Below are 26,231 nucleotides of genomic sequence, written 5' to 3'. Positions count from 1 at the left end.
GACTAAATCGTTCTAAGTTTGTTAATGTTTCCTGTAATTTCAGCAGTTTCTGTGCCTTAATCTTTTTCTTGAGAGATGATGTGGCTATGATCTTTCCTCTAATAACCACCTTAGCTGCATCCCACAATGTAGCAGAAGATACTTCCCCGTTATCGTTCTTCTCCAGATAGATGTTCAATTCTGTCTTTATTGATTCCTTGAATGCTGGATCATTCAGCATGCTTGTATTACGCCTCCATAGAGTATTTCTTGGTTTGCTATCAAGGTGTAGAGTAAGGTAAACTATGATCTGAGTCGCTCTGCCCGATCCTACAATCCTTAAGCCTGTGTCGATCTGCATTGTACATGAAAATGTATGGCTGAGTAAAAAGTATATTCCCTATCTGTCATGTGGATGTCACGCCATACATCAAGCAGTCCTAAATCCTGCAATATCCTATTCATCTTTTTAGCAACTAGGCTAATTTTCCTATTTTGATTTGTGCTGTCCAATTTTGAGTTTCAAATCATGTTAAAATCCCCTCCACACATAAGAGTGCCAGCGGTTTCTGTGGCAATTAAATCAAACACCTTCCTGTAGAAGGCCAAGTCAGTAACTTCCTTGTTATCCAGTTTACATTTAACAGCTATACATCTACCCTCCTTGTCTTTTATTTCTGATATAATCTGAATTTGGGATCAAGATTGCAATGCACCTTCTACCCATTTTGTAAGAAGAAAAAAAGGTATTCCTATATCCCGTTTTCTTGAGTCTCTCGTGTTCAGGTGTAGTATGTCAGAATAGTATGTCAACTCTCTCCCTTTTCATCTTTGATTTTAGCTTACTTCTCTTGATGGCACTCTCCAGTCCATTTTACATTGAGACTTATGACCTTAAATTCCCTAATGATGCATCGATATAAAAAAAAAACACCTGTGCACCATAACTGGCAGCTTAACATGAGCCTAAAAATGAACGAAAAATCAAGAACGTTAAAAAAATAAACCAAAGTGGGAAAATCTAAGCCCTTTTTTGACAGACACACAAATGCGCGCACACACGCCCCAGCATTACTCCATTCTGAATCATTAAACCTCACTGAGGTCACGTCACTGGTAACAACACGGATTACCTTCTGGGCTCTCTGTGATGACCTCATTGACTGACCCTCTTTGATGACCTCACCCAGTCTGCCTGTTTACTGATGACGGGCAGGATAGCAGAGTGTTCTTATATTATGTCACTCTGTGTGAATCACAGTACCTCATGTCCCTTTGACCTCCTGAGTGTCTTTTCTCTTCTTCGTTTCACCCCTCTCTTCTCCCCCTCACTCATGGCCCCATACCGAGAGAGCTGATTTTAGTGTGTTCTGCGTGTGGTCAGTGGTCATCTGAGTTCAGGATTCATCCGGTAGCAGGCTGAGTGCAACCCACTGCAGCTGGCTGGCTGTGTCTCCATACGTGCATATATTTGGCCAAGCTGAACACAGTTGAAATCTCTTCACTGAAAGACCTGTGAAACAAAATTGTGTATTTCCCTCTTAATAAAACATGGAGATAATCTGGCTGGTGAGATCTGATGCACTAGGCCCCTCTTTAGACCCTGGAGCTGGAGCCTCCTGTCTCTTCCTGTTGTTCACTGTCCCACTGGGAGGGTGTCCAAGCCACCCCTCACACGCACACACTTCCTGTTGCTGTGGAGGGAGCATGTGTTTATGTGTTGCTGTCTGAGGGGCGTTGGGAAGGCATGGGAAAGGACTGAGTGCCAAGAAACACTGGGGGTGACCTTCAAGCAGCACGGAGGTCACACAAACTCACATACTGTACACACACATATATACACATACACATCTATCTATCTGTACTCTGCTGGGCAAAAAAACATCTCTATCTTATTCCTCTTTGTCTATTTCACATCTCTGCTTTGGCAGCAAATTCACACCCAGGTTTATGTTAGCAGTTACACACAAACAAGTGTGGAAACGGGTTCTGTGTCGCCCCTGTGTCCCTGGTGTCCAGATATAATGACTACAGAGCTATTTTAGCCTTACACTCTGAAACTGGTTCTCAGAAACCTGCGTTAAAAAAATTAGGAGAGAGGCTGACTCCTACTGTACCCAGTCCCTGTCTCTCTGCCCTTTCTCTTCCCTAATCCTTGTGTCCCCTTTGTGTGTGGATTTTTGGCGTTCCCGGCCCAATGACTAACAAACACCATTCTCTATCCTCTCGTCCATCTGACAGACAGACAATAGAAGGGAAGCTCTGTGTATGGAACCAATGAGAACTCATGATACAGTTGCTACAGTCTGTCCAATCACAGGCAGGCAGAGACAACAATGATCATTTGTCTCTAGTTGTTAAACAGTGCACTAGTTTTAACCCTTTCTCTGGTCAACATAAGGAAAAATAGGTTTTTATCTGAGTGAGTAGGACACTGTCACAATAATGACTCTGACTGCACCAGTATTAGAGCTATTCTCTTCAGCTTTATGTATGCACTTAAAACCGTGGGCTGCGAGTGTCTTTACTAGCCATCCACACTGACATTTACTGGATGCTTTATGGTAACATTGACTCTCTCTAAATGGCTTTCACACCTGTAGTACTGTAGTAGTAGCCTCCACGTTCACTGTCACGGTATGGTGTCCTGGATGGTTGCATTTTCTCTGGGAATGTGGACAATCCAATGTCATTTCACGCTATCTCTGCGGAATTAGCTGTCGTCGCTATTGATGTTACTTGCAGGCTTTCTCCTTTCCCTTTGAAAGTGAAACGAGGAATCATCGTTGCTCCTGCTGCATTGTGTTCTTGTGAAGACCTTTTTAAGAGGTTCACATATTGATGGAGCCAGAGAGCTGAGGCATATATAGCAGAAGTGAATTTAGTTAGCCTTCCAATTTGTGCTAAATAAGCTATCCCAAGAAATTGTCTCCCCCCACCTCTCGCTCTCTTTCTCATTCCTCCCTTCTAATTTAAAAATGGAGGTTCTCAGGACAAGAACAATCTCTCTCTCTATGTGTCACCGCCTCCTTATCAGCTGTGAAGTGAATTGCAGGTTTTTGTGAAATTGTTTCAGCATCCTCTCCCCTCCTAGCGAGTGTCCAGTCGGCCATATTGAATCATAGCTAATGTTTCTTATCAGAAGTCCCTTTCTCCCCTTGTAATGGCCAAATTGTGTTTCCAGGGTCACAGTTGGAGTTATTTTCAGTGTATTGCCTCCCGTTTCCCAGGCTGTGTTGAGAAGTGTCTGCTCAGTGCAGATAAATATGGCCAACGATGAGGCAAGCTGATTGATGTGGAACCAGTAGCCTCCACTGCCTGTGAGGTAACAGCTGCCCAGAGCAATGGCACACCACAGGCCCAGTGTAGGAGCACCACAAGAAGCCAGCAACATGCACATCATGGTGCCAGCAGTGCCATGCCAATCCAAAGAGCCCACTGAGGACCTTGCTAGCCGTCACTACCTGGCCAGTGGCCAAGCTGGAAAGGTTGAAATACAGCATTTTCTAACCAGCATTTCTCAACAACAAATTAGAAATCCCTTAGCCCCTCAGAAGGGAATGGTTATCTGAGGGGCTACCTGGGCCAAATTAGGTTGGGGTATGAAAATGTTTTGCCCGCAAGGTCCCCCCCCCCCCCCCCCCCCGTGGCGGTCCTCATCAGAGCCAGTTTCATCATAGCGCTTGATGGTTTTTGCGAATGCACTTGAAGAAATGTTCAAAGTTCTTGAAATTTCCCAGCTTGACTGACCTTCATGTCTTAAAGTAATGATGGACTGTCATTTCTCTTTGCTTATTGGAGCTATCTTTTACCAAATTGGGCTATCTTCTGTATACCACCCCTGCCTTGTCTCAACACAACTGATTTGCTCAAATGCATTAAGAAGGAATTCAATTCCACAAATTCACTTTTAACAAGACACGCCTGTTAATTGAAATACATTCCAGGTGACTACCTCATGAAGCTGGTTGAGAGAATGCCAAGAGTGTGCAAAGCTGTCATCAAGGCAAAGGATTTGTTTTACTCTTTTTGTTGTTGTTGGTTACTACATAAGTTATTATACACTACTACATGACTCCAGATGTGTTATTTCATAGTTTAGATGTCTTCACTATTATTCTACAATGTAGAAAGTAGTAAAAATAAAGAAAAACCCTGGAATGAGTAGGTGTGTCCAAACTTTTGTCTGGTACTGTATATATATTTACAAAAGTGTGTGTGTGTGTGTGTGTGTGTACACACACACAATAATTATATATATATATCATATATATATATATATATATATACACTTTTGTGTGACTTCAGTTGAAGTCAGAAGTTTACATGCACTTAGGTTGGAGTCATTAAAACTTGTTTTTCAACCACTCCACAAATTTCTTGTTAACAAACTACAGTTTTGGCAAGTCGGTTAGGACATCTACTTTGTGCATGACACAAGTAATTTTTCCAACAATTGTTTACAGACAGTTTATTTCACTTAGAATTAACTGTATCACAATTCCAGTGGGTCAGAAGTGTACATACACTAAGTTGACTGCCTTTAAACAGCTTGGAAAATTCCCGACATCATTTGAGTCAATTGCAGGTGTACCTGTGGATGTATTTCAAGGCCTACCTTCAAATTCAGTGCCTCTTTGCTTGACATCATGGGAAAATCAAAAGAAATCAGACCTCAGGAAAAAAATTGTAGACCTCCACAAGTCTGGTTCATCCTTGGGAGCAATTTCCAAATGCCTGAAGGTGCCACATTCATCTGTACAAACAATAGTACGCAAGTATAAACACCATGGGACCACGCAGCTGTCATACCGCTCAGGAAGGAGATGCGTTCTGTCTCCTAGAGATCCCAGAACAACAGCAAAGGACCGTGTGAAGATGCTGGAGGAAACAGGTACAAAAGTATCTATATTCGCAGTAAAACGAGTCCTCTATCGACATAACCTGAAAGGCCACTCAGCAAGGAAACCACCATAAATAAAAAAGCCAGACTACGGTTTGCAACTGCACATGGGGACAAAGATCGTACTTTTTGGAGAAACGTCCTCTAGTCTGATGAAACAAAAATAGAACTGTTTGGCCAAAATGACCATCGTTATGTTGGAGGAAAAAGGGGAGGCTTGCAAGCCAAAGAACTCCATCCCAACTGTGAAGCACGGGTGTGGCAGCATCATGTTGTGTGGGGGTGCTTTGCTGCAGGAGGGACTGGTGTACTTCACAAAATAGATGGCATCATGAGAAAGGAAAATTATGTGGATATATTGGAGCAACATCTCAAAACATCAGGTCTTCCAAATGGACAATGACCCCAAGCATACTTCCAAAGTTGTGGCAAAATGGCTTCACAAAGCCCTGACCTCAATCATCTAGAACAGTTGTGGGCAGAACTGAAAAAGCGTGTGCGGGCAAGGAGGCCTACAAACCTGACTCAGTTACACCAGCTCTGTCAGGAGGAATGGGCCAAAACTCACCCAACGTATTGTGGGAAGCTTGTGGAAGCTACCCGAAATGTTTGAGCGGAGTTAAACAATTTCAAGGCAATTCTACCAAATACTAATTGGGTGTATATAAACTTCTGACCCAATGGGGATGTGATGAAAGAAATAAAAGCTGAAATAAATAATTCTTTACTTTTATTCTGACATTTCACATTCTTAAAATAAAGTGGTAATCCAAACTGACCTAAAACAGGGAATTTTTACTAGGATTAAATGTCAGGAATTGTGAAAAACTGAGTTTAAATTGATTTGGCTAAGGTGTATGTAAACTTACAACTTCAACTGTATATACATACATATACACACACTTAAATATATATACATAAATATACAGTACCAGTCAAAAGTTTGGACACACCTACTCATTCAAGGGTTTTTCTTTTTTTTAAACTATTTTTTACATTATAGAATATTAGTGAAGATATCTAAACTATGAAATAACACATGGAATCAAGTGGTAACCAAAAAAGTGTTAATCAAAATATATTTTATATTTGAGATTGTTCAAATAGCCACCCTTTTCCTTGCACACTCTTGGCATTCTCTCAACCAGCTTCACCTGGAATGCTTTTCTAACAGTCTTGTAGGAGTTCCCATATAAGCTGAGCACTTGTTGGCTGCTTTTCTTTCACTTTGCAGTCCGACTCATCCCAAACCTTCTCAATTTGGTCAGCATTCCATCACTCTCTTTCTTGGTAAAATAGCCCTTACACAGCCTGGAGGTGTGTTGGGTCATTGTCCTGTTGAAAAACAAATTCTAGTCCCACTAAGCCCAAACCAGATGGGATTACATATCACTGCAGAATGCTGTGGTAGCCATGCTGATTAAGTGCGCCTTGAATTCTAAAGAAATCACAAACAGTGTCACCAGCAAAGCACCCCCACACCATAACACCTCCTCCTCCATGCTTTACGGTGATCATCATCCGTTCACTCACACCACGTCTCACAAAGACACGGCCGTTGGAACCAAAAATCTTAAATTTGGACTCCAGACCAAGGACAAATTTCCACTAGTCTAATGTCCATTTCTCATGTTTCTTGGCCCAATCAAGCCTCTTCTTCTTATTGGTGTCCTTTAGTAGTGGTTTCTTTGTAGCAATTCGACCATGAAGGCCTGATTCACGCAGCCTCCTCTGAACAGTTGATGTTGAGATGTGTCTGTTACTTGAACTCTGTGAAGCATTTATTTTGGCTGCAATTTCTGAAGCTGGTAATTCTAATGAATGATCCTCCGCAGCAGAGGTAACTCTGTTTCTTCCATTCCTGTGGCGATCCTCATGAGAGCCAGTTTCATCATAGTGCTTGATGGTTTTTGCGACTGCACTTGAAGAAACTTTAAAAGTTATAGAAATGTTCCATATTGACTGACCTTCATGTTTTAACGTAATGATGGACTGTCATTTCTCTTTGCTTATTTTAGCTGTTCTTGCCATAATATGGACTTGGTCTTTAACCAAATAGGGCCATTTTGTGTATATCACCCCTACCTTAACTCAACTGATTGGCTCAAACGCATTAAGAAGGAAAGCAATTCCACAAAATAACTTTTTAACAAGGCAAACTTGTTAATTGAAATGCATTCCAGGTGACTACCTCATGAAGCTGGTTGAGAGATAGCCAAGAGTGTGCAAAAGTACCAAAATAAATGACTCTGTTGGTAAGTTAGTGTACCCAGCTCATTGAGTGACTGACATAACAAGATGGAAATCGCTGATGCACAAGCAAATTTCGAAATTGCACCTTGTGTATTCTACTATTCTAACGCTCGACAGTAAGTTGAAACCCCGACTTAGTTCCCCCCCAAAATATAATAATACATACTGATTTTTTTGGGGGTGGTCGACCGCCTATGTCGCTTATGCCCAGGGCCGGCCCTGGGGGCTGCCCCACACACACACTCTTGCCTGACACACACACACACACACACACACACACACACACACACACACACACACACACACACACACACACACACAGGGCCCAGCATACTATGGATTTGTATTTTAGTTGTGTCTGTGAGTGGATTGTTTTTGGATTAGATATTCTGCTGTCCAATCTCTTCTCCCTGGCCAGTCTGCTAACTGACTTCTCCCGCTCAGCGCAGAGCAGGGAGTCTAGACAAATAATAACACCCGAAATAGCTTTTATATGTGCCTGCCTGCTCTCTCCTTTTGGATTGCACTGAAATGGTAGCTTAAGCTTTCCCCACCTGTGTCGCTGGTTCACATTAACTTTTGTAACAGGGTTTTGAAAGATACAACTGTCTATTGTTTTTAACACAATTGTTTGTAGAAGGGACTGAAGGTGTTTGTGAGCCATGGGAAGGTCTTAATGAATGTTACCGAGGGGTTAATTGGATCAACTCATCTGCATAGAACACCTGGCTGACACACACACACACACACACACACACACACACACACACACACACACACTAATATACACACGCATGTTTAAAAGTCCACATGTACTGCTACTTTTCCTATTGGCTGCAGTTCCACCTGTTTTCAATATATACATTTACATTTACATTTAAGTCATTTAGCAGACGCTCTTATCCAGAGCGACTTACAAAATGGTGCATTCACCTTATGATATCCAGTGGAACAACCACTTTACAATAGTGCATCTAAATATTTTAAGGGGGGGGGGGGGGGGTAGAAGGATTACTTTATCCTATCCTAGGTATTCCTTAAAGAGGTGGGGTTTCAGGTGTCTCCGGAAGGTGGTGATTGACTCCGCTGTCCTGGTGTCGTGAGGGAGCTTGTTCCACCATTGGGGTGCCAGAGCAGCGAACAGTTTTGACTGGGCTGAGCGGGAACTGTGCTTCCTCAGAGGTAGGGGGGCCAGCAGGCCAGTGGTGGATGAACGCAGTGCCCTTGTTTGGGTGTAGGGCCTGATCAGAGCCTGAAGGTATGGAGGTGCCGTTCCCTTCACAGCTCCGTAGGCAATCACCATGGTCTTGTAGCGGATGCGAGCTTCAACTGGAAGCCAGTGGAGAGAGCGGAGGAGTGGGGTGACGTGAGAGAACTTGGGAAGGTTGAACACCAGACGGGCTGCGGCGTTCTGGATGAGTTGTAGGGGTTTAATGGCACAGGCAGGGAGCCCAGCCAACAGCGAGTTGCAGTAATCCAGACGGGAGATGACAAGTGCCTGGATTAGGACCTGCGCCGCTTCCTGTGTGAGGCAGGGTCGTACTCTGCGAATGTTGTAGAGCATGAACCTACAGGATCGGGTCACCGCCTTGATGTTAGTGGAGAACGACAGGGTGTTGTCCAGGATCACGCCAAGGTTCTTAGCACTCTGGGAGGAGGACACAAGGGAGTTGTCAACCGTGATGGCGAGATCATGGAACAGGCAGTCCTTCCCCGGGAGGAAGAGCAGCTCCGTCTTGCCGAGGTTCAGCTTGAGCTGGTGATCCGTCATCCACACTGATATGTCTGACAGACATGCAGAGATGCGATTCGCCGCCTGGTTATCAGAAGGGGGAAAGGAGAAGATTAATTGTGTGTCGTCTGCATAGCAATGATAGGAGAGACCATGTGAGGATATGACAGAGCCAAGTGACTTGGTGTATAGCGAGAATAGGAGAGGGCCTAGAACAGAGCCCTGGGGGACACCAGTGGTGAGAGCGCATGGTGCGGAGACAGATTCTCGCCACGCCACCTGGTAGGAGCGACCTGTCAGGTAGGACGCAATCCAAGCGTGGGCCGCGCCGGAGATGCCCAACTCGGAGAGGGTGGAGAGGAGGATCTGATGGTTCACAGTATCAAAGGCAGCAGATAGGTCTAGAAGTATGAGAGCAGAGGAGAGAGAGTTAGCTTTAGCAGTGCAGAGAGCCTCCGTGACACAGAGAAGAGCAGTCTCAGTTGAATGCCCAGTCTTGAAACCTGACTGATTAGGATCAAGAAGGTCATTCTGAGAGAGATAGCAGGAGAGCTGGCCAAGGACGGCACGTTCAAGAGTTTTGGAGAGAAAAGAAAGAAGGGATACTGGTCTGTAGTTGTTGACATCGGAGGGATCGAGTGTAGGTTTTTTCAGAAGGGGTGCAACTCTCGCTCTCTTGAAGACAGAAGGGACGTAGCCAGCGGTCAAGGATGAGTTGATGAGCGAGGTGAGGAAGGGGAGAAGGTCTCCGGAAATGGTCTGGAGAAGAGAGGAGGGGATAGGGTCAAGTGGGCAGGTTGTTGGGCGGCCGGCCGTCACAAGACGCGAGATTTCATCTGGAGAGAGAGGGGAGAAAGAGGTCAAAGCACAGGGTAGGGCAGTGTGAGCAGGACCAGCGGTGTCGTTTGACTTAGCAAACGAGGATCGGATATCGTCAACCTTCTTTTCAAAATGGTTGACGAAGTCATCCGCAGAGAGGGAGGAGGGGGGGGGGAGGGGGAGGAGGATTCAGGAGGGAGGAGAAGGTAGCAAAGAGCTTCCTAGGGTTAGAGGCAGATGCTTGGAATTTAGAGTGGTAGAAAGTGGCTTTAGCAGCAGAGACAGAAGAGGAGAATGTAGAGAGGAGTGAGTGAAAGGATGCCAGGTCCGCAGGGAGGCGAGTTTTCCTCCATTTCCGCTCGGCTGCCCGGAGCCCTGTTCTGTGAGCTCGTAGTGAGTCGTCGAGCCACGGAGCAGGAGGGGAGGACCGAGCCGGCCTGGAGGATAGGGGACAGAGAAAATCAAAGGATGCAGAAAGGGAGGAGAGGAGGGTTGAGGAGGCAGAATCAGGAGATAGGTTGGAGAAGGTTTGAGCAGAGGGAAGAGATGATAGGATGGAAGAGGAGAGAGTAGCGGGAGAGAGAGAGCGAAGGTTGGGACGGCGCAATACCATCCGAGTAGGGGCAGAGTGAGAAGTGTTGGATGAGAGCGAGAGGGAAAAGGATACAAGGTAGTGATCGGAGATTTGGAGGGGAGTTGCAATGAGATTAGTGGAAGAACAGCATCTAGTAAAGATGAGGTCAAGCGTATTGCCTGCCTTGTGAGTAGGGGGGGAAGGTGAGAGGGTGAGGTCAAAAGAGGAGAGGAGTGGAAAGAAGGAGGCAGAGAGGAATGAGTCAAAGGTAGACGTGGGGAGGTTAAAGTCACCCAGAACTGTGAGAGGTGAGCCATTCTCAGGAAAGGAACTTATCAAGGCGTCAAGCTCATTGATGAACTCTCCAAGGGAACCTGGAGGGCGATAAATGATAAGGATGTTAAGCTTGAAAGGGCTGGTAACTGTGACAGCATGGAATTCAAATGAGGAGATAGACAGATGGGTCAGGGGAGAAAGAGAGAATGTCCACTTGGGAGAGATGAGGATTCCAGTGCCACCACCCCGCTGGCTCGATGCTCTAGGGGTATGCGAGAACACGTGGGCAGACGAAGAGAGAGCAGTAGGAGTAGCAGTGTTATCTGTGGTATAAATATAATATAAACAGGTATAATATAAATCAAATTTCAAATCAAATCAAATTTATTTTTATATAGCCCTTCGTACATCAGCTGATATTCTCAAAGTGCTGTACAGAAACCCAGCCTAAAACCCCAAACAGCAAGCAAAGCATGTGAAAGAAGCACGGTGGCTAGGAAAAACTCCCTAGGAAAAACTCCCTAGAAAGGCCAAAAACCTAGGAAGAAACCTAGAGAGGAACCAGGCTATGAGGGGTGGCCAGTCCTCTTCTGGCTGTGCAGGGTGGATATTATAACAGAACATGGTCAAAATGTTAAAATGTTAAAATGTTCATAAATGACCAGCATGGTCAAATAATAATAATCATAGTAGTTGTCGAGGGTGCAACAAGCACGTCCGGTGAACAGGTCAGGGTTCCATAGCCGCAGGCAGAACAGTTGAAACTGGAGCAGCAGCACGGCCAGGTGGACTGGGGACAGCAAGGAGTCATCATACCAGGTAGTCCTGAGGCATGGTCCTAGGGCTCAGGTCCTCCGAGAGAAAGACAGAAAGAGAGAAAGAGAGAATTAGAGAGAGCATATTTAAATACACACAGGACACCGGATAAGACAAGAGAAATACTCCAGATGTAACAGACTGACCCTAGCCCCCCGACACATAAACTACTGCAGCATAAATACTGGAGGCTGAGACAGGAGGGATCAGAAGACACTGTGGCCCCATCCGATGATACCCCCGGACAGGGCCAAACAGGCAGGATATAACCCCACCCACTTTGCCAAAGCACAGCCCCCACACCACTAGAGGGATGTCTCCAACCACCAACTTACCGTCCTAAGACAAGGCCGAGTATAGCCCACAACGATCTCCGCCATGGCACAACCCAAGGGGGGGGGGGGGGGGGGGGGGGGGGGGGGGGCGCCAACCCAGACAGGAAGACCACGTCAGTGACTCAACCCACTCAAGTGACGCACCCCTCCCATGGACGGCATGGAAGAACACCAGTAGGCCAGTGACTCAGCCTCTGTAAAAGGGTTAGAGGCAGAGAATCCCAGTGGAAAGAGGGGAACCGGCAAGGCAGAGACAGCAAGGGCGGTTCGTTGCTCCAGCCTTTCCGTTCACCTTCACACTCCTGGGCCAGACTATACTTAATCATAGGACCTACTGAAGAGATAAGTCTTCAGTAAAGACTTAAAGGTTGAGACTGAGTCTGCGTCTCTCACATTGGTAGGCAGACCATTCCATAAAAATGGAGCTCTATAGGAGAAAGCCCTACCTCCAGCCGTTTGCTTAGAAATTCTAGGGACAATTAGGAGGCCTGCGTCTTGTGACCGTAGCGTACGTGTAGGTATGTACGGCAGGACCAAATCGGAAAGATAGGTAGGAGCAAGCCCATGTAATGCTTTGTAGGTTAGCAGTAAAACCTTGAAATCAGCCCTTGCCTTAACAGGAAGCCAGTGTAGGGAGGCTAACACTGGAGTAATATGATCAAATTTTTTGGTTCTAGTCAGGATTCTAGCAGCCGTATTTAGCACTAACTGAAGTTTATTTAGTGCTTTATCCGGGTAGCCGGAAAGTAGAGCATTGCAGTAGTCCAGCCTAGAAGTAACAAAAGCATGGATAAATTTTTCTGCGTCATTTTTGGACAGAAAATTTCTGATTTTTGCAATGTTACGTAGATGGAAAAAAGCTGTCCTTGAAACAGTCTTGATATGTTCTTCAAAAGAGAGATCAGGGTCCAGAGTAACGCCGAGGTCCTTCACAGTTTTATTTGAGACGACTGTACAACCATCCAGATTAATTGTCAGATTCAACAGAAGATCTCTTTGTTTCTTGGGACCTAGAACAAGCATCTCTGTTTTGTCCGAGTTTAAAAGTAGAAAGTTTGCAGCCATCCACTTCTTTATGTCTGAAACACAGGCTTCTAGCGAGGGCAATTTTGGGGCTTCACCATGTTTCATTGAAATGTACAGCTGTGTGTCGTCTGCATAGCAGTGAAATTTAACATTATGTTTTCGAATGACATCCCCAAGAGGTAAAATATATAGTGAAAACAATAGTGGTCCTAAAACGGAACCTTGAGGAACACCGAAATTTACAATTGATTTGTCAGAGGACAAACCATTCACAGAGACAAACTGATATCTTTCCGACAGATAAGATCTAAACCAGGCCAGAACTTGTCCATGTAGACCAATTTGGGTTTCCAATAAACAGCTGTGTGCTTCTTCCTAGTTAGCCTGTCATGTTTTCCCCTTGACTTTCACTCTCCTCTCTCATCCCCTCTTCTCAAATCAAAACTGTAGAAGACTGTATTGTAGGAGGCTGTGGTTTTCTATCGAAATGAAAAATAAATCACGCTATATGTCTTATTGTCAAATGTCGGAGGGTGTTTTTCTAGATCTCAGACTAATGTCTGAAGGTGTACATATGCATGCGCGTGCACACACACACACACACACACACACACCCTCTAACACCCTGTTCTCCTGTCTCTCTCTCCAGACTACCTGTCCCAGGGGGTGGATCTGTCTGGTATCGACGTGATCGAGAACGACCTGCTGCTGATCAGCAGAGCCAGACTGGAGGTGGAGAACCAGGCCAAGAGACTGCTGGAGCAGGGCATGGAGATGCAGGTAGGGGACACACACAGTCAAATCAAATCAAATGTTATTTGTCACATGCGCCGAATACAACAAGTGTAGACTTTACTGTGAAATGCTTACTTACAAGCCCTTAACTTCTCTAGGGCCAGTGGGACGATTTCGTCCCACCTACGTAACAGCCAGTGAAATCCCGTGGCGCGTTATTCAAATACCTTAGAAATGCTATTACTTCAATTTCTCAAACATATGACTATTTTACACCATTTTAAAGACAAGACTCTCGTTAATCTAACCACACTGTCCGATTTCAAAAAGGCTTTACAACGAAAGCAAAACATTAGATTATGTCAGCAGAGTACCCAGCCAGAAATAATCAGACACCCATTTTTCAAGCTAGCATATAATGTCACAAAAACCCAGAAGACAGCTAAATGCAGCACTAACCTTTGATGATCTTCATCAGATGACACACCTAGGACATTATGTTATACAATACATGCATGTTTTGTTAAATCAAGTTCATATTTATATAAAAAACCAGCTTTTTACATTAGCATGTGACGTTCAGAACTAGCATACCCCCCGCAAACTTCCAGTGAATTTACAAAAAATTTACTAAATTACTCACGATAAACGTTCACAAAAAGCATAACAATTATTTTAAGAATTATAGATACAGAACTCCTCTATGCACTCGATATGTCCGATTTTAAAATAGCTTTTCGGTGAAAGCAAATTTTGCAATATTCTAAGTAGATAGCCCGGCATCACAGGGCTAGCTATTTAGACACCCAGCAAGTTTAGCCCTCACCAAAGTCAGATTTACTATAAGAAAAATGTTATTACCTTTGCTGTTCTTCGTCAGAATGCACTCCCAGGACTTCTACTTCAATAACAAATGTTGGTTTGGTCCCAAATAATCCATAGTTATATCCAAATAGCGGCGTTTTGTTTGTGCGTTCAAGACACTATCCGAAAGGGTAAATAAGGGTGACGAGCATGGCGCATTTCGTGAGAAAAAAATTCTAAATATTCCATTACCGTACTTCGAAGCATGTCAACCGCTGTTTAAAATCAATTTTTCTCGTAAAAAAGCAATAATATTCCAACCGGGAATCTGCATTTAGGTAAACAGATGAAAGAAAATAAAGCACGGGGTCGACTCGTGCACGCGCCTAAGCCCATTGTCCTCTGATCGGCCACTTGCCAAAAGCGATAATGTGTTTCAGCCTGGGGCTGCCTCGATATCATTCAGCTTTTTCCCGGGCTCTGAGAGCCTATGGGAGCCGTAGGAAGTGTCACGTTACAGCAAAGATCCTCAGTCTTCAATAAACAGAGACAAGAAGAACAAGATCTTGTCAGAGAGGGCACTTCCTGTAAGGAATCTTCTCAGGTTTTTGCCTGCCATATGAGTTCTGTTATACTCACAGACACCATTCAAACAGTTTTAGAAACTTTAGGGTGTTTTCTATCCAAAGCCAACAATTATATGCATATTCTAGTTACTGGGCAGGAGTAGTAACCAGATTAAATCGGGTACGTTTTTTATCCGGCCGTGTCAATACTGCCCCCTACCCCCAACAGGTTAACCAACAGTGCAGTTCAAGAAGAAGAAAATATTTATCAAGTAGATTAAAATAAAAATGTATAATTACAGTAACGAGGCTATATACAGGGGGCACCAGTACCGAGTCAGTGTGTGGGGATACAGGTAATCTGTACATGTAGGTTGGGGCGAAGTGACTATGCACAAACAAACAAAAAGGGAGGGGTGGGGGTCAATGTAAATTGTCCGGTGGCGATTTTATGAATTGTTCACCAGTCTTATGGCTTGGGGGTAGAAGCTGTTGAGGAGCCTTTTGGTCCTAGACTTGGCTCTCCGGTACCACTTGCCGTGCGGTAGCAGAGAAAACAGTCTATGACATGGGTGACTGAAGACTGAAGATTTTCCTCTGGACTTTCCTCTGACACTGCCTATTATGTAGGTCCTGGATGGCAGGAAGCTTGGCCCCAGTATTCTATCGGGCCGTTCGCAGTACCCTCTGTAGCGCCTTACGGTCAGATGCCGAGCAGTTGCCATACCAGGCGGTGATTCAACCAGTCAGGATGCTCTCGAAGGTGCAGCTGTAGAACCGTTTGAGGATCTGGGGACCCATGCCAAATCTTTTAAGTATTCTGAGGGGGAAAAGGTTTTGCCGTGCCCTCTTCACAACTGTCTTTGTATGTTTGTACCATGATAGTTCATTGGTGATGTGGACACCAAGGAATTTGAATCTCTCGACCCGCTCCACTACAGCCCGTCGATGTTAATGGGGGCCTGTTCAGCCCGTCTTTTCCTGTAGTCCACGATCAGCTCCTTTGTCTTGCTCACATTGAGGGAGAGGTTGTTGTCCTGGCACCACACTGCCAGTTCTCTGACCTCCTCCCTATACGCTGTCTCATCATTGTCGGTGATCAGTCCTACCACTGTTGTGTCGTCAGCAAACTTAATGATGGTGTTGGAGTCGTGTTTGGCCACGCAGTCGTGGGTGAACAGGGAATACAGGTGGGGACTAAGTACACACCCCTGAGGGGCCCCAGTGTTAAGGATCAGCGTGGCAGATGTGTTGTTGCCTACTCTTACCACCTGGGGGAGGCCCATCAGGAAGTCCAGGATCCAGTTGCATAGGGAGGTGTTTAGTCCCAGAGTCCTTAGCTTAGTGATGAGCTTCGTGGGCACAATGGTGTTGAACGCTGAGATGTAGTCAATGAACAGCATTCTTACATAGGTGTTCCTTTTGTCCTGGTGAGAAAGGGCAGTGTGGAGTGCGATTGCGTCATCTGTGGATCTGTTGGGGCGGTATGCGAATTGGAGTGGGTCTAGGGTTTCCGGGAGGATGCTGTTGATGTGAGCCATGACCAGCCTTTCAAAGCACTTCATGGCTACCGACGTGAGTGCCACGGGGTGGTAATCATTTAGACAGGTTACATTCGCTTCCTTGGGCACAGGGACTATGGTGGTCTGCTTGAAACATGTAGGTATTACATGCGGTCAGGGAGAGGTTAAAAATGTCATTGAAGACAGTTGGTCCGCGCATGCTTTGAGTACATGTCCTGGTAATCCGTCTGGCCCAGCGTGAATGTTGTGAATGTTGACCTGTTTCAAGGTTTTGTTCACATCGGCTACCAAGAGTGTTATCACACAGTCATCCAGAACAGCTGGTGCTCTCGTGCATGTTTCAGTGTTGCTTGCCTCGAAGCGAGCATAGAAGGCATTTAGCTCGTCTGGTAGGCTTGCGTCACTGGGCAGCTCGCTCGCGCCTGGGTTTCCCTTTGTAGTCCGTAATAGTTTTCAAGCCCTGCCACATCCGACGAGCGTCAGAGCCAGTGTAGTAGGATTCAATCCTAATCCTGTATTGACGCTTTGCTTGTTTGATTGTTTGTCTGAGGGCATAGCGCGATTTCTTTTAACCATTCGGATTAGTCTACAAAGAAAATGCGAAATAGTTTGGTCACATATTTTTTGCCATTTGGCCAAAACGAGAATTCACTGTAGCCTTAAACAAGCAGGCCCAAGATGGGTTTCAGTTGGGTAATATATGACCCGGTGTGGCCCAGCTGACGCTGAGTTCCAGTGACGACGCCCACTGAGATGGCTTGGCCTGCAGCACAGCTCACTGTGAGGACCAGATGGTCATCACTGATCTCTCTCTCTCTCTATCTCTCTATCTCTCTATCTACCTATCTCTCTATCTACCTATCTCTCTATCTACCTATCTCTCTACCTACCTACCTACCTACCTACCTACCTACCTACCTACCTACCTACCTACCTACCTACCTACCTACCTACCTACCTACCTACCTACCTACCTACCTACCTACCTACCTACCTACCTACCTACCTACCTACCTACCTACCTACCTACCTACCTACCTACCTACCTACCTACCTACCTACCTACCTACCTACCTACCTACCTACCTACCTACCTACCTCCCTCCCTACCTCCCTCCCTCCCTCCCAATCTCCCCCTCTTTTGCTCTACCCCCCCACCTCTCTCGCTCTCTCTCTCTCAATTTCAATTCAATTAAATTTGCTTTATTGGCATGACATAACAATGTACATTTTGCCAAAGCTTACTTTGGATATTTACAATATTAAAATAATAATAATCAATATTGTCAACGGGACAACAGTAACAACAATAACCAAGGGTCAAAATAACTATTTACCAATAGCAATATAGAGGACATGTGCAGGTTGGTTGGTCTGTCAGACACTGTCCCTCATCTTATGGCAGGCAGCAATGTAATGCGCTGCCAACCCAAAGCTCTCTGCATCCTCCCCCATCAGAGAGGTCTTTGAAACCTTGAATAGGGTTTAAAATGTATTTTTGACATTTTGTCAGGAAATGCAGCGCTGTCTCAGGTTCTGCTGTGGTGTAGTGGTTTCACACCTTAGAAAAACCTTGACAAAGTACAGGCTCAGTGAGCACAGCCTTGCCATTGAGAAGGGTAGACACAGGAAAACCTGACTCCCTGTATAGGAAAGGCTGTGCTCACTGAGCCTGTACTTTGTCAAGATTTTTCTAAGGTTTTGATCAGTAACCATGGTCAAATAGTTAGTCACGGTGTACTGTCGAGTTAGGGCCAGATAGCACTGCATTTTGCTTGTGCTTGTGGTTCCCAATAAGCAATGTCGTTTTGTTTGGACTGTGTTGTAATTTGGTTTATTCTGATTGATTGGATGTTCTGGTCCTGATCCTTCAGTGTGTTAGTAGAACAGGTTTGTGACTCAGCCCCAGGACCAGCTGGATGATGGGACTCTTTTTTATTATTATTATTATTATTATTATATATATTTTTTGGCTCAGCTCTTGGCATTGAAGGGCTTGGAAATGATATGAGAGGGGGTATTTGAGATGTTTCCAAAACTTAATTGCTCTTTTTTGAGTTTTATTATTAGTGCATATTGGCCTAATTCTGCCCTGCATGCACTGTTTGTAGTTTTCCTCTGGACATGTAGGAGAATCTTACATAACTCTGCGTGCAGGGTTTCAATGGGGTGTTTGTCCCATTTGGTGAAATCTTGTTTTGCAAGTGGACCCCACACCTCGCTGCCATGAAGTGAAATTGGTTCAATGACACAATTTTAATAGGCATTTCAATTTGAATTTGTTTTTTAATGGCGTGTGTGCAGTACTCTATATATTTTGCACCAATTGAGAACTTTGGTTTAATTCCCTAAGATCTGGATCTTCTCTGGAAAATCATTATTTTAGTCTTTTTGGGTTTTACTGCCAGGGCCTAGGTCTGGCAGTACTGCTCTGGCAGGTCCAGGCTCTGCTGTAGGCTATGTGCTGTGGGTGACAGCAGGCATAGGTCATCTGCGAAGAGCAGGCATTTAACCTGAATTGTGGAAACTAACACCAGGGGCTTAGGATTTTCTAGAATAGTGGACAATTCGTTGATGTAAATATTGAAGAGTGCAGGGCTCAGATTGCAACCCTGGCGAAGGCCCCACCCCTGGTTAAAGAATTCTGTTATTTTCTCTCTCTCTCTCTCGGTCTCTCTCATTCTGTTGGTCAGTGTACAGTTTCAGATTTAAGATCTACTTTTAGATTCACCGAACGGATACTGGAGAGAATGCTTTTTCAATAGAGTCGAATCAATATTAACCTTCTATTAAAAATGTATTACTGGAAATGTTAGGAGTTCTCCAAGGTTAAGTGTAATTTGTCAGCCCATACCCCAGCAAGCAGGTTGGCTACAGTACTATTAATAAGAAATGATTGGCAGGAAACTCACATTATATTAGACAGGAAGCCTTAAGTTGGAGGCCAGGGTCCACCCCCCCGTACGGCTATTGGGGAAACACGCCCTGCAGTCAGTTAAGGCTCTGAATTTAATAAATCTCTGATACTGACCCTCACAGCACCACTCGGCGGCTAAAATAACACTGTCCTCGCCTGGTCTGACCTCGATTAGCCTCAGCCCTGTATTTATATCGTACCTGGAACACTGGCGTAAGGCACTTTCTCTGCATTAATGCCAATAACAGTCAGTCCACCCTCAAAACACTAACTCACAAGGGATTGTTTCATTATGCAGTGTACTATCTGCGATTTATGTGCTATTTATAAACATTTTATGAAAATTACACATCAGCCTAACAATGAATAAGAAACTAGTAGGCTTGAGGATAAATTCATCCACTGTTGTTGAACTCAGGGGGTTTTGTCTGGCTAGTAACCTACACAAATGTGCTGCAATATTCAAGGTAAATTAATTTAGGCCTAACTCAAATTTAAATTTGTCCTAAATCTATTTAAATTTGGCCTAATTTAAATTAGGCCTAAATCAAATTTAGACTCCCCTGGTCTCCCGAAGTCCTCCTTTTTTTGTGTGCAAATGTTTTCACCGCAGCCTGTAGGTCCATACTATACCGAGAATTGCCAACCCAGACAGTCTTTCCTGAGACATTGTGCATTATATGTCCATTGCGCTTCACACCATTTAAACTCATTTTGATGCATGCAAAGATATACCAGAGATCAGGGACTGTTGATATTGCAACCACACAACTCAAACTCCGGTTCACCAGTATGAACGAAAATCACTAACCACTTTTTAGTGGTTAGAGCGTTGGGCCAGTAACCAGAAGGTTGCTGGATTGAATCCCCGAGCTGACAAGGTAAAAATCTGTCGTTCTGCCCCTGAGCAAGGCAGTTAACCCACTGTTCCCCGGGCGCCGAAGACGTTGATGTCGATTAAGGCAGCACCTCTCTGATTCAGAGGGGTTGGGTTAAATGTGGAAGACACATTTCAGTTGAAGGCATTCAGTTGTACAACTGAATATGTATCACCCTTTCCTTTTCTGTTCAAGCCCTCAAGAACTGTTGTCCGCTAAATATGATCATCTGTTTGCATCTGGCAATTTATTGGTTGTCCAGTATCCAGACGACCTGTCCCCAGAGCTTCCTATACAGTTAATCTCTTTCCATAACGTGTTGAGGCCGGAAATTAAGGAGAATGAGAGGCTCAATTAAAAATGTTACAGAACTGCTGTATTTGAAGCACTCCTCCCTTCTGCCAAGTTTCCCTGACGTTGCTACGGCAATCAAGCTGTTTTTACGCTCCGTGTAACTGTTGCTTCTGCGGAGAGATAGTTTTCTAAACTAAAACTCATAAAGAACTACATAAGAAGCATCAGGCTCTCGGTCTGATAAGAGCTTTTGAACACCTGAGTAAGCTCTACTCATTGCACTGGCACCATCGTAGCCTTGACCATGGGATTTGTTCACCGATATCCCCCATATACTTTCAATCAGTTGAATTGTTTTATTTTTCAAGTCCTGGGGCACTTTCCTGAAGTCACATTCCTGAAGCCCAAGAAACAGACACTTAGCTGTCTAGTACATATAGAAATTAAAAAGGTTGCTTTTAGGAGGGTTACTTTCAAAATTATTTATTACGTAAAAATGTTTTTACATCGTGATCTGGAATGTGATCGTGTTACAAGGCCAAACAAACTGACTCCTATTGCCGGATGCTCTGAAATCCAGGGAAATTGAGGTTTCTACTTTTCTAGTCCTATCATGATTCCTCGTGGCCTCTCACCTGTGTGTGTGTGTGTGTGTGTGTGTGTGTGTGTGTGTGTGTGTGTGTGTGTGTGTGTGTGTGTAAACATTTCATGAAACATTTATTTATAGTCCTCCAATTATTGCCCTCTTTTGTTTCGTCCTAGCCATAAAAACACTATTCTCTTGTTCCTTTCATTTTTCTTCTACTAAACCTCCCAAGGGGGGGGACAGCTTTTTGCCTGACAAATTTAGACCCTGTTCCTCCACCCATCCATCCATTCACCCATCCTTCCTCCTTCCTGCCTATACTAGAGATGAAAACTCTTCTGGAGAATAGTCAAACCCTCAAGGACTTTCTGTTTGTCTTTTTGTTTTTACTGCTTAATAAATCATCTAATATTTATATTGACTTCTCCTGCGATTTCAGGCCTGGCTTGGCAATTGGAGAGTGAGGCACGTAGATGTGTGTCTGCTTGGTCAGAGCATCACTGTGGCACGCTATATTGTGTAGTCCCTGGTTCTTATCAAGGCAGCTCAGATAAAAGACTAAGGCTGCGTTCCAAATGTCACCCTATTCCCTATATATGGTCAACAGTAGTGCACTATATAGCGGTTACAGTAGACCGATGCTGACAGGAATGGAGAACAGCCACCTCCAACTGCTTGAGTACCTGTACCTGTGCGTCGGTGACTGATATAGTTCTGCGGAGGTATTATTCTGAAGGAGTAGGAAGTTAGGAACGTGTGTGTCTGTCTGTCTGTCTGTCTGTCTGTCTGTCTGTGTGTGTGTGCCGTGCAGTGTGTGGGTGCCCTTGAAACAGTCAAGCTCTGCTTCCAGTTTTTTTCCTTTGTACTGTTACATTCCCCGCACGTGGTCATTTGTTTAATACCTCAAGCATTATTATGGTTTGATGTTGAGAATGTAGTAAAGTGCTCTACTTGTTATTCACCAGAGAAGAGGGAAGAATAGCTGACAGAGGAGGATGGAGGGTTATTTTGAGAGGGGGATTCAAGGTGAACGTGTCAAGGTCAGATTGTTATCAGACAAGCAGCAGGTCTCTCTCTCTCTCGGTGAGATATTTACTTATGCAGTACAGCGGACAGACAGGCAGACAGACTTCTCAAAACTGCAGCTCAGACAAGAGTGGGAGAGAGAGACGGGCAGCTTGAAAGAGCACGCGAGTGTGGGAGGGATGGAGGTAGAGAGAGTTTTAAATGCATAATCTCCTCTTTAATCTGAAGTGAGTTTCTTATTCATTACAAACTCCTCTGTTTCTCTGAACTGTAGTGTGTCTCGCTACCTCATTGTCTCTCTCTCTCACTCTCACTCACTCACACACACACACACAGAGCAGAGTGTGTACATCCTGTCCGTTGTCATCGTGACCCAGAAAGCTGTATTCTCAGGGGGATGGTGTCCTGTTTCAGAGACTCTGGGGGGGGATGAGAGGAGGTCAGGAGTGAAGAGATTAGGGGGATGCTTATAGGCAGTCTGCTTAGTCTCACCCGGGGACGAGAATGGAATGATTTTGACCATAATAAAGAACTGTGCCTGTGAAGCCCAGGTGAGAACAGAACAGGATAATCTGGGCCTGTGTCTGTCCTCCGTAGTCTGTAATGGGCCACGTTCTGTTCGGCCCACTGTGATAAAGATAGAAGTGTGTCTGTGTGTAGGTTGAGGCTATGCACAGTATCTCAGGTCTCTATAAGGGCTAATCGGTATAGATGAGTAACCACCTCTCCTTCATTAGAGCTAACTTGCCCTAGGCTACCAATGTGCACAGTCCAGGTCATACATTTTTACCATGTTGTGTGTGTGTGTGTGTGTGTGTGTGTGTGTGTGTGTGTGTGTGTGTGTGTGTGTGTGTGTGTGTGTGTGTGTGTGTGGTGTGTGTGTGTGTGTGTGTGTGTGTGTGTGTGTGTGTGTGTGTGTGTGTGTGTGTGGTGTGTGTTACTCCTGGCATGAACACCCCCACCCTGAGTCTCATTTTGAGGAATGAGGAAATACAGACCCAGAGTTCAATTATTTTTTAAATATAACTCCCACACACACACGATTACCTACCTACGCTTTTAGTAGTGTATTGTCTAGATCAGAGCCTAATCATACTAGATGCTATTATATAGATGTATTATCGTTAAATCCCCATAGATGTATTATCATTGATTGCCCAGAGAGGCCCACTCACCTCGTGTCCCCAGGTCTGAATCAGTACCTGATTACAGGGGCCAGATGAAAAATAGCAGAACTGTGGTCATGGAGGCCCAGTTGAATAGTCCTAATCTAAATCCGTTCTGATGTTACTGAAGTGTCGCGTCTGATGCTACAAATGGGCTTTGACTGTGTATCCCTCCAGCTAAACCTGAAGGAAATCAGTGTCAACTTGTTTTTCTCACGTAGCTCACTCTGAAAATACTAAAAAAGGTGCTATTCTGCTTCTGTTGCCGTGGGTAAAGATGGGGGGGGGGGGGGGAATAGGTTGGAAGAAGCGTTTATGTTCAGTCATCCGTCCAACTCTCTCCCTCAAACATCTTTACTATTATGTGTCTATTTAGTTGCCTGTGTCTCAGCACAGTACTCGACTTATTTATAGTTGTTATATAATCACCAGAAACCGAGAAGACGAAAGCTAGTTTCACGCTGGTTGCACCTTAACTCTGTCTTTCTGCTGTGGTTACACTGGGAACTGGTACGAAACCTCTGTATTAAAAGGCATAAACAAGTACACTGTCAGCACAACAGCAAGACATGTGCTTGCAGCCCTCTCCCGTTGTACCTGTAGATAGTTTTATCCTCATCGGAGTTCATTAGCACAATCAAGAAATGGACATTTCATCAGCTTCTATCCAAACCCAGAGCCTGTTAATGGTCTAGAATCACAGTCCTGAAATGTCAGCCAGCCATTACCAGCATCATTCCTAGACCTGTCTCTTACTGATCTGAACTCTGAGAGAGAGCAGATGCGAGGATCTGGAGACACAAGAGGAGGATGGAGGGAAGATGAGAGGGGAATAGGCGGAGAATTAAAGGATGGAGAGTGGGATAGACGTGATCAGAGGTGACTCGGGAGCAGATGGCCCCTCGGCCTGGGAGTGAGTGTGTGTCTGTGAGTCTATCTGACCGCCTGTGTCTGCGTGTGTCATGAGAACCACAGGAGACATGAGGACATGCAGAGAGAGAGAGAGCAAGGCAGGGAGGGTGGGATAGAAAAGGTGAGAGGAACAGACAGAATGTGTGAAAAGGTGCTATTCTACAGCGCATGCTGTCTGTGGTGACAGCAGCTGTCACGACTCTGTATCTTTCTCCTTTTTCTTTTCTCGTTCACACACTCTCTCTTGTTCCTTCTCTCCGTCACTCACTCTCCATGATCCTCTCCTTCTTTTGCAACCATATCTCTCTCTCTCCTTTCCCCTCTGTCATCTCTGGATGGATGAAGAGATGAACAGGAGCACTGTTATGTGATGGTGCAATCCCAGCTGGGTTTCTATGTTCTCCTCTCTTAATGGCAGCACCCACTGCTCTGATTGGCCTGAAGCTAGATCAACAGAACACTTACCTAACACCCCGTCCTGCAATCACAACCAGGATATATTCTCGTTTGTGTCATACAGAAGACTGTGTGCAAATAGCAAATTACTGTATTCAATGTATAAGAAGTGGAGCACTGTATTGGAAATAGGGGATCATTTGAGGCGCGGCTTACGCACGCACGCACACACACACACACACACAACCTTTGCATAACTTTGTCTTCTCTATCCTTCACCAGTTGACAAGTGACTGTCAGACACTTGGCTGAAAGTCTTGTCACCATGCATATACTGTATGCTTTAACATCTCCCTTAAACAGCAAAATTAGCCTTCGGTGACGTTTTCTAGGAAACCATTAGCCTACACGGCAGTAGCGTAGCCAGAAATTCACTGGTGGGTGGGCCTGCAGAAATGTGGGTAATTAACTTCTTGCAACTCTACACATTTTGCCATAGGGCAAAGAGAAACATTTTGCAGTTGTATAGCTAATCTCATGCTATTCTACACATTTTGCCATGAGGCGGAGAGAAAATGTTGCTGTTTTTAAAGCTAATTACCTGCAACTCTAAACATTTTGTCATGGGGCAGAGAGCAAAATGACCAGTTTTATAGCTAATCTGATGCTTTTCAACTTTTCCATGATGCTGAGAGAGATGTTTTCATTTTTAAAGCTAATTAGAGCTAAAATATAGGTGTGTTCACTGTGACAACGGCACTGGATTATGAGCTATCTTGTTTGCTAAATGAACAAACAAAGTAGGGTGTGTGTGTGTGTGTGTGTGTGTGTGTGTGTGTGTGTGTGTGTGTGTGTGTGTGTGTGTGTGTGTGTGTGTGTGTGTGGGCCATAGAAGCACAGTGCCATATGCCTCAATGTGGTAATAATGGGGGGTGTGGCTTTTCAGTTAGTTATTTTTGACCTCTAATCCCATGAGAGTGAATCATTCCCGTGGATTGCTTGCTATTCAGTCCATCTGATGGTGTTTGCATGTTTAGGTAAAAGTGTATAATGTCCCCTTTGGAACACTAACAAGGGAAAGAGCATTACATTTTTTTTTTTTAATAATTCCTCAATCTGATTGGGTGCTACACCCAGCTGATTGGTTAAGTAGAGACAGGACTCGAGAGAATGCGCTCACACATCTGTATTAGGCCTACTCGTATTCTCTGACTGAAATGAAAACGGGACTGACGATAATCGTGTGTGGACCGGCATAAACTTTATAACACTTAATTTGACTGGTTATTTATGGCATGGTAAGGACGGTTTCATTATCGTTATTGTGAGCTGACCTTTGAGGCACCGTAAAGGAGAGACAATGTGGTGGTGTATGTGTTAATAACTATTGCCCCAGAAGGACTGATTGGGGAGGGTCTGGTTTTTTTAATGGAACATGTTGCCAAGGTATTACTACATACTATAGAAAGTTGGGGAGTCCGTCCTCCTACCAACATGCTACAGTCCCTTCATTATTTCATTGTTGAGACTTTGGGATTGTTCCTCATACAGACCGAGGCAGAGCAGAGCTGTTCAAAGCTCCTAGTGTGGCCTGTCAGTAAATGAGGAGAGAGCATCCCGGAACGAGCTCTTTAGCTCACTGTCTCCGCGTGTACATAACGCGCATGCACATACGACAGAACATGCCCACGCGGCAGAACGCACACACGCTCAAA

The 26,231-nt window shown here is 44.7% G+C and overlaps 1 protein-coding gene across 1 annotated transcript in view; it reads left to right on the top strand.

Moving 5' to 3' along the window:
• The window catches only part of LOC106576112 (conserved oligomeric Golgi complex subunit 5), a 105,832-nt gene that overhangs the window by 30,439 nt on the left and 49,162 nt on the right, over positions 1–26,231 (top strand). The window contains 1 exon segment of the mRNA XM_082963851.1: positions 13,363–13,493. Coding sequence (XP_082819977.1) covers positions 13,363–13,493 — 131 coding nt within the window.

Source organism: Salmo salar, chromosome 17 (genome assembly GCF_965601325.2).
Source record: "Salmo salar chromosome 17, fSalSal1, whole genome shotgun sequence".
NCBI classification, from domain to species: domain Eukaryota; kingdom Metazoa; phylum Chordata; class Actinopteri; order Salmoniformes; family Salmonidae; genus Salmo; species Salmo salar.
The sequence above is the reverse complement of the archived record's forward strand: the minus strand, read 5'-3'. Positions and strand labels throughout refer to the sequence as shown.